The 9,883-nt window shown below is 38.5% G+C and overlaps 1 protein-coding gene across 3 annotated transcripts in view; it reads right to left on the reverse strand.

The window, feature by feature from the left end:
- LOC107715324 (rho GTPase-activating protein 32-like) overlaps positions 1-9,883 on the reverse strand; it is a 117,562-nt gene that overhangs the window by 63,607 nt on the left and 44,072 nt on the right. For all 3 annotated transcript variants that reach the window (XM_016521410.1, XM_016521409.1, XM_016521408.1), the window contains exon 2: positions 4,489-4,602. In XM_016521410.1, coding sequence (XP_016376896.1) covers positions 4,489-4,577 — 89 coding nt within the window. In that variant the 5' untranslated portion in view covers positions 4,578-4,602. The remainder of the gene's footprint in view (positions 1-4,488; positions 4,603-9,883) is intronic.

A 9,883-nucleotide genomic window follows, 5' to 3' on the forward strand; every position in this document is an offset into this window, starting at 1 on the left:
AGACCGATCGGTGTGTCATCAAAGTACTGCGAGAGCTATAAGAGAGCGTACGTCTCCTTATGCTTTCTCTCACTGTACTTTGATGTCATACACTGATCGATCTTCAAGTCGAACACACGTCTTTACTCTGGCGTGTCACGTGACCGAGTGTAATCGCAGCCTCTGCGGTTGAAAAATCGTGTTTTTTCATATCGCGATATTATCGCAAATGCAATTAATCGTTCATCCCTAATTTGGAACGACATGAGGGTGAGTAATTAATGACATAATTTTCATTTTTGGGTGAACTATCCCTTTAACACACAGATTATATGTGGAAAAAGAAAGGGGAAAAAATTTGGGAAAAAATGGTGTATCAGAGCTGCTTCTATTCAAGATCCTGTCTAAGCAAGCTCCAGAGACTTCAAAATGTTGAAGCAGGTCTCACACTGTCTGCTGCACAGATTCCCCTAAGGCAACTTCCCCTAAAACAAATTACTGTAAAACATTTTCATTAGGTAGCTTGTTCTACCTTTGAGAGAAGACATCAGGAGGATCACACTGAAAAACATGGAAGTTAATTTCAATCACACACACATTTGGGCATTTTCAAGTGGGAATGATCAAAACAATAGTCAGCCTTGGAGAACTGGTCTAAAGGAGCACTTACAAAAGACAAGAGCTCACTGTGTCCTGCAGGGCACTTTCTATCTGCAAACTCAAGTGGCAGTGAAGTAATGCGAGTCAAACCATTCCACACAGTAACGCTTTCCTATTAAACTCACCAAAGATGAAATGTTTTTTAACACAAGAGGCTGCCGGCCCTGAAATCAACAGCACAGACCATATGCTTCTGCAACTCTTGCATCCTGAAGAGAGCTTTTAGAGAAATGAAATGATGGTCTACTGGAGGACTGGCGCATCACAATTAGACGAAGTATTCACGTTTGCTTTCACATGTGGTATTCAATCAATCTGTGGGTTCACCACATACAGACTAAGAGATCGCATATATAAATACACAGTATATGCGCATATATAAATATCATTTGATTATTTATGCCCTTTATGCACACAAAGTGTTTTTTTTAATCATACAATTACAAAAAAATAAGGGTTATAGTAAATAATTTTCATATGCTTACACAAAGATATTGTATGACCACTTTGCTATGCTTTTGGCCATTGCTATTGGTGATTTTGGTCTATGGAATAGACCTAAACATCACTGCAAAGATCATTTACAATTCTACTTTTGTTTTCAATGAATTTCAGCATAAAGGTTTGTGACGACCTGAGACTAGTTAATAATGACTGAATGTTAATTTTTGAGTGAACTACTAAATGCTTTACACACAGTCCTTGGTTTCAAGCAGGGGCAAGTCATGCAGAAATGCTTAGTCACTGTGAGGATGAACAAATTGCAAACTGACAGGAAAATGTTGATAGAAATGCACTCAGTGAATCATAAAGCAGAGAGCTCTCCACTGTTTGCTTAGTCTTACCAATCACTGACACAAGAAGATTCTGGTCTACCACAAGTTTATTTTAACAGATGTATAAAAACAAGTCTATGAGGTTTGTCTAATAGAGCACTCAATAAATAAATAAATAAATTTTCTGCACCACTATGAATCTACAGTACAATAGCAAAGAAAATTATATTTGATCAGAGGTTTGAATCTGAAGTCTGAATTGAATTTGATGGAAGAAAAAAAAAACACACACACAGAACAATGGAATCATATAGATGGACAATAAATATCAGGCCTCCAGACTGCAACCAAATGGATGAATAATGGTACACTTAATAAGAGTAGTATATATACATTTTCCATATAAAATTTATATTTTACACATAATAAAAGTAATTGTATGCTTCCCAACTCAAGCTCAGTGCTTTACTGTCAAATGTGTATTACCAAGAAATAAACATGTTTTATTATGTATAATATTATTTAGAGGTCGACCGATTAATCGGCCGATTTTTGGCATTTTTTAATTAATCGGCACCGGCCGATTGTGCTGCAAATTAGGTCAATTTATAGGCAGGCGCATCTGTAGGCAGCTAAGCGTTGTTGCGGAACACCGGAGAATCTCTCTCTGGATGAGTGAGAGACGGAGCAAATCACACTCTGCAGCCGCTTCTTGTTCACACACAGCTTCAGCTAATGATGGCAGGGCAAAACAGACCGTTTCGAAAGCGTAATTACGTTTTACCCTACTAGAATTGATGCCGGAAAGTTATCATTCATAAGTGCAACAAGTCATTTGCATGTGAAAGTAAAAACACATGCAATTCAGACGAAACTTCTGGTTCAGAACTGTTTTGAGAAGGTGCTTAAGTTTTGAGCCATGTATTATTACTCTGAATTAGGCTACTACTACTAATACTATCTTGTACCCTGCAATAATCATTTGCTCAAACTCACTTTTATGGGATGAATGGGGAAAAAAACAAGAAAATCGGCCAAACATATCGGGCAAAAGAATCGGCATCATATATCGGCCATCAGCTGCCCTGATTTCTAAATATCGGCATCGGTCAGTGAAAAACCCATATCGGTCGACCTCTAATATTATTACCAACTGCACTTATTATTGCAAAACTCAGATAACATTGATCATATAACTATTGGTCAGTAAGGTTGTAAATGTTAATTTAAATGTTAATGAGTATATTTTCCACATTCCGCACTAGGAAAAGATATACAAAAGTCTCATTTAACCTGCAATAACTTCAGCAGTTGGGTGTTGAGCTGGGTGAAAATGAGCCTTACATGGAAACAGTGACCTAATGGTTAACGATCTAGACTGCTAACACAAAGGTAGTGGTTTAAAAATCCAAGTAACCTGACATCACAAACCCGTTTTATACGTGCGCCTTCACACTAGAGTTTACGGTACGTTGTGCGTTGCACATCCATTCAGATGAACTGAAAAACAGCACAGATCGCTTGGCAGAGAGTGAAACTCTGAAGCGCTCAGTCAGAGAGTGTTCGGCGAGTGAAACTTATACTTAGCCTCCAACTCACACACTGGCGAGTAAAATCTGAGAATTTATTAGCAATTGGCTAATATTAGACATCATTTAGTCGCCAGAGTGAAGATTTAGTCGCATATGCGAGTGATTTACTCGCAATGTAGAGGGTTGCATATTCTAAGCAGACTGTTCTGCACTTTAAAAAAGCAAACTTCATGCCTAGCTTGAGGCTATTCAATGTCAGAGTCCTACTCTAGAGGCCGCTTATTTAAAGGGGTCATATGATGCGATTTCAAGTTTTCCTTTCATTAAAGCATGTCAACATATTCTGTTACACCAAATACACAAAATAATGATCTTTAAAAAAGCATCATATGACCCCTTTAAGACACACATGCAGTGCAGTGGCAGGACAGAATATTGAAGGATTGCAGGGCTCCAGGTCATCACAGTATCAGGAACTGTGGAAGAAAAGCCTCAGCACAGCTTAAGCATTTCCCCTAGTGACTATGAATCATAAGCATGGGTGTGTATGAAAATGATGACCACATTTGGAAAGCTTTCCACAACAGCTGAGAGAACACCCTGCCTCCCCTTGTACTTTTTCTTGCCTTCCTTCACTGATGTTGTGCTAATATCTAATATATGCTAAGCTGTGGCTGCCATGGCAACCCTCCGCATACCAGATTTGGATTGTGTTCAAGTGATGCTGAAGTGAGGGTGAGGGCTAAAGTGAGGGCTAAAATGGCTGGACAATAATCCTCAAAACTCAGGACAATCGCTGCAGAGCATGAAACCGTTGATGGGAAGGTGATAGATGAGGGATTTAGGGCAGAATATCAGAGAGAATGCCAAAGCATGCAGGCTCTCATGAGTGCTGCCGATCATGTGACTTGCGCTCAGAGCTCAGCCGTGAGAGTGGGTGGGTGTGGGAGTGTACTGGCACTGAAACGCTTTTTATTGGCTGCCATGGCTTTACTACTTAGCATTGTGGATTTTCATACAGGTTGTGCACTCAGCACCATGTCATCTGACTGCAAAATTTGGGGTTTGATGACAGCAGGGATATATTTATGAGAGGAATGACGTTATTCCTAAGTGATTATTAATGATCTCAAGTTGGGTATTTATCAATGCTTGCAGCTTGGTGATGTAGCTCTATCCAATGAGTTGGATATATAAATGCATCTCTCTAAGAACCTTTAGCCTACATTGTTTCCGCTGCATCTGCCTGTACCTCATAGCGCTTGCACTTCTGACATTTCTCCTCAAGCCCTGGAGAGGAATAGGATGTACGTGCGCAAGACTTCGCTGCACACACAAGCTGCATGCGGAAATAACCTCTACAGTTATGAATGAAACCGCAAGGAAGCAGAGGGCATGCCGAGGCAGGGCCACACACATTCACACAGGAGCAAGAACGTGACACACAAGTAGAAACAAACAGGAACCTTAAATGAGTAAAATAAGCTGGGTGAGTTAGAAGACCCTGACGGGGTCTGATGAGGAAGGATGGTGAGTCTTACCTGTCAGAGATGTCATGACTTCCTGTGGCTCCAAGCAGTCCGAGAGCTGCACTTCCCACCACTGCAGCAGCCCCACTGCCAGCCTCCATGATACTGAATCACTGCAGGAGCAGCCTGCCAGAGAGAGAGAGAGAGAGAGAGAGGGAGAAAGAGGGGGGCAGGGAGGGAGAGAATGAGAGCAAGGGAGAGAGAATTAAAAAAAAAAGATGTAGAGTCAGTACAGAGTTAGAAATGAGAGTTAAAACAAGATGGACAGGGTGAATGTGAGAGTAAAACAAGCAGAGGAGAGAAAATGACACAGAGACTGTCTCTAGAGGATCGTGGAAACCTGGGCTTTTTACTTTCACATCCAACAGCCAATGATCATTTCATTGATCAATCATTTTCATTCACTAAAATAAAGCTGGAAAAAAATATATACATATGGACAAAATTCAAACATGATTCAATATTGTCAGTCAGTCAGTATTTGCCTTTCCTAGAAGCCTAGGAAGTGATCACTTATTAGAGCATTAATATAGATGCCAACTGAAAGAACAACTCTCTCTTTTAGAAAACATTATAATAATATTTATACAGTTAGAATTATTCCAAAGAAAGCATTTAAAAAGTGTTGTTGTTTTTTTTTTCCAGCACAGAACTTGTCAGTTTGGATTTATTTCTATTTTTTTTTTTCTACAGATTTGCTTAGTACGCCACCCTTGTCTCTAAATATCAGCATTAGCTATTGAAGAACCTATATCAATCATTCAATAAAATCAGTAAAAACATCCAGTTTAAAACTGTCTAATGTGCCCTCCCCTTGTGCAAAAGCAGGTACTTAGCAGAGGTTATTAAATCTTGGTAACAGTACCATTAAAGCCGCCACCCAATCAGAAACAAAGCTAATGTTTGCCACGCAGGAAAACTCCCACCCCAAAGCTCTGTGTGGATTTAATTGCAGAGACAGGAGATAAATGACAAGCTGAACAAAAGAACATCCCTCATCCATTTCAATTTTAAAACAACAAACCCCTAAACCCACACAACCACTCTCCTTTAGTAGCCATCAACTACCACCATGCGGCTTTCTTTGTGTCCTTTGAAGCAGACTGGGAGAACTTTATGAAAGACTGGCAGGCAGAAAAATTGTAGGAAGCGCCGTTCACCCACGCACGCTCAAAAAGCAGCTTCATGTCAATGAGAGGGAAGGGCTGTTGTAAGAGTTTGGAGCTGGCAGAGAGGAACTTGTGGAAAGTATCCTTTGTAAACGATTCTGTCAACGATATCCACGAGTTGAGCAACTGGATAATGCAACAGTTTAAACCAACTTATAATATAATAATGATTATATTGCATTCAACATTTTATCAGTGTTGTTAGTGCTAACAAAAAAATAAAAAAAGAACTTCAAATTTGTTTTCATTAAACTAATATCAAGCTGAAATCAAATAAAATGTAAATATTAAAAGAAAAAAGTAAATTAAATTTAGAAATATTGCCTTGGCAACTAACAGACATAAGTTTAGTTGAAGTACTAAAATTAATAAAACTGAAATAAAAATCTACATAGATAATTAGGGCTGTAACAAAATTATTTTGATGATCGAGAACTGACAGTGCGGTAAATAAATTAGTCCAACCGAGGCGTTGTTTATCCATCACATATTTTAAAGAACCAACGACTTTATAGACAGTTTGTTTGAGGCTCGTATCCTTGGCAGCTCCGGGGATCTTCAGATGAACACAAATCATTTCTCTGTCAACAAATTAAACTCCTCATGATTATAAAGTTCAGTTTGGCTCTCACATTATATGATGTAGCAGACAACTACCTGTCCAGTGCGGTTCTGTCATTCCGCGCGGATGTTGCGTTTGTCGAGAATGCGAGTCCTGAAAATGTGCGCTTGTGTAGGTGTTATTTCTGTTATAGAATTACGGTTGTCAAGCTCCAAAAAAAAAAAACAAACACCAAAATGCGGTATGAACACAACTGTATTAAGCATACCATAAGCATCTGATCCAGTGAGGCTTGTTTTGTGTGAAACAGGATTAAGGATTAGCGTAAACATCGTGAAGTGTTGACACGTTAAAAGACACTAAATGACAAAAGCACATAATATTACTCAGCAGACTTAAACTAAAAATAAAACAATCAGATTCAAAATAGTAATAAACAATATAATAGCATATAAATAATAATAAAATAACACTTTATAACTGCACTGGCATTGCTAGCACCAAGCTCTACTGTTTGACTTACAGGAGTATTTAAGAAGTATTGAACAAAACGCATATCTGCATTTCTCTAGACTCTGCCATCTTGGCCATTTTTTCCTCCAACTGATTTAATTGCAATGCATTCTGGAATTCAGAAATCTATGAAGTTAACATGCAATTCTGCCTTAGATTGTGGCCAAAATGAGGTATTTTCTATCTGCCTACTGTCAGTAGTGATCCTAGGCAGCTCACTGGGTTTATGAACAGAGATAATGTCTGTTGTAAAGCAGCAGTGTGTTGGGCAGGTTCCATTCCCAGCGTTTGTGAGCTCCCTGCCTCCCACCATTCAGCAATGGGGAAAAACTCCTGACATTTAACATTGCATCATGAAAATTCAGTGCTTCATGAGATTCAAATTACTTTACAGTCATCTAAGAGGCAAGAAACCGGGAAACATTTCAACACTTGGCTAAAGCTTGTCATTGACAAATGAACGGCTCTCCGATCAGTTATCACAAAAATCACAAAACTGTTTACTCAAAACCATTCATTCATATTTTGTTAACATTTTGTTCTTGGAATAGGTCAAGGCCATGAGAGGCTAATATTTGCTGTTTTGATATCATAATTGAAAATTCTACTTACAAATTAATCTGCATCACTTCATTTTCAGGCTAGTTGCCAGAGGAGATTTAAATTGTACAGGCTTTGCAGTGGCAAAAGGAGAACAAATACATTTTTAAACCCACTATTCCAGACCCCCATAATGGAGCATCAGCTTCATGAAGATCTGGATGAAACGTGATCTCATTGACAGGCAGACAATCTGTCTGGTGTAAGACGCGATGGCCTGCACTAATGTGAAAAAGATGGGGATTTGTTTACATGGCATTACATCAGAGGGCAAGGCCCTGCCTCTGCAGAGCATTACCTCAACAAATGTAACACGAGGACAGTCAGAGCATCTATTAAAATATCCGAAGGGATACACAGCAGTTTAAAACTAGGAATAATGTTTCTTCTCCATTTCTCACAGTTGTAAGGCAACATCTCAATGATACAATGTTCATATCTTCGTATTTTCCGCCTCTGGCAATAATATGCCTTATTTCTGAGACAAAATAACATATAAGCATTAAAAAAACATCAAATACATGGGGAGATTGTGGGGATCTGATCATAAAACAACAGCCTGAGATGTAGCAAACAAATAAATCAATGATGCTCACTACAAGGTGAACATCTGTGAAATCTGTGAACTGTTCAATAAATCACAGTAAGCATAGAGTGAGGTCTGGGTACACAGCTAAAATTATTTTACTTAATCAGTATTAAATTATTTTCTACAAAAAGTAAATAAATACATAACCACATAAACAACCTTTTTTTTTGTCACTTCAGCATCTCTATATCTCAAGATATGAGCACTTTGCTTTGATTTTTTATATAGACAAAGGAGACGCTGATGAGCAAACTTGTACTTAGCAAATAGGTAAAATTACCACAGGTTTTGTCGAAGAGAAGAGCAGCTATATAAAGCCAATGAAAAGACCAGAGATAAGAGTAAACAGCATCTAGCAGGTGAGGAGTCCGTGTGAAACACTGCCAGAGCTCTGATGAAGCCCTGCCTCACTGAATTATATGCCAGGAACACTGCAGCTTTGAACGGATTTACACAGGATTTTCATAGTCAGATCTTACACCTGAGAATGAGACAATAAAAGAAAAAAATAGATAAATAAAAACCCATATTATCTGGGCGTCTAAGTTATTTTGAGCATCCCTGTGGAAAATGACTGCGCTATAGGTCAGATGAGAGTACAATTAAGATGAATATCAGTTCAGACTTCCCATCTCTAACCACTGCACCATGACCACCACTGAGAAAAACAACCACTCAGCCATCACCAAAAAGGCATATTTTCAAACCCAAAACTTGAGGAAATGTGAACAATTTATCATGTGGCAGATACAGAATGATGCGTTTTGGAAATAGTGCTATAATATCATTTTCCGTGAGGGGTGACTCAGCATGTCCTTCCCCTTTCATTTGGAGTTCGGGGAACTTCTAAAAGCCCTCCCAGATTCAATACAGCAATCTGCCAAACTGCCTTCACAAAGAGGAAACATGTGCGGTCACCCGAGTAAAAAAGTGAGTTAGGTAAACGGCATCATCAAGGTAAGACCTGTCAGCGTGCCACGATCTACAAGGGTATTTATCATGCTACTGTTGCTTTAGCCTGAAAATTTTAGACCTAATACCTGTGTGAGAATAATTAGCATGCTTTGAAGCGCTTTCCTGCCCGTCCCGTGAGTATTGCTATTAGATGGCTCTTCATGCTTAATTAGACTGAGAAAACAAAGGAACAGTTTGTACTGTTAACCAACTTGAACTTACTATATTTGGAAATTATCCCCCCCCTCACCCCTTAAACAAAGCAACAAGTCCAAATGACTAATGAAAAATCCTGGCTCGTAGTAGTTCTCATGCACGTTCTTCTTTAAAGCAGTCATATGATGCGATTTCAAGTTTTCCTTTCTCTTTGGAGTGTTACAAGCTGTTCGTGAATAGATAAGATCACTAAAGTTGCAAAGACTAAAGTCTCAAACCCAAAGAGATATTCTTTATAAAAGTTGACTCGTCCACGCCCTCCTAAAACGCCTCATTTAAACACGCCCCCACATGTCTACGTCACTGTGTGGGAAGATTTGCATAACACCGCCCAAATGTATACGCAAAGAAAGAAGGCGTAACTTTGATTCTCGCTGTACAGTCATTCTTGAGACATGGGACAAAACAGGTCCAGCAAGGGTAACTGATATTAGGTTTAAAAATAAAAATATTTTCAATTTTAAATGTCATGAGGGATTAATAATAGAATGTATTTAACACAATTATCACCTTCAATTTAATTTTCTCATTATTATACCAAATCTATGTTTCTTAATGTCCTCTCACTACATCTAAAACAGTGTGTCCACAGAGAAGGGTTCAATCATTCATATGCAATAAAATGGATAAACATGTTTTTTTAATGATGAAAAATAGCTTGTTTTATTAAAAGCAACACTTAATAATATCTCCTATCAACACAAGGTTGTTTTTTAATGACACATGCATGTTTAATAAGATTTTAAAGTTGCGTCCCCACTTTTTGTCAACACCGTCAGACATTCAATAAAATGTAATAAAATC

The sequence above is a fragment of the Sinocyclocheilus rhinocerous genome, unplaced genomic scaffold (assembly GCF_001515625.1).
Source record: "Sinocyclocheilus rhinocerous isolate Xijiao unplaced genomic scaffold, SAMN03320098_v1.1 scaffold299, whole genome shotgun sequence".
Taxonomy (NCBI): Eukaryota; Metazoa; Chordata; class Actinopteri; order Cypriniformes; family Cyprinidae; genus Sinocyclocheilus; species Sinocyclocheilus rhinocerous.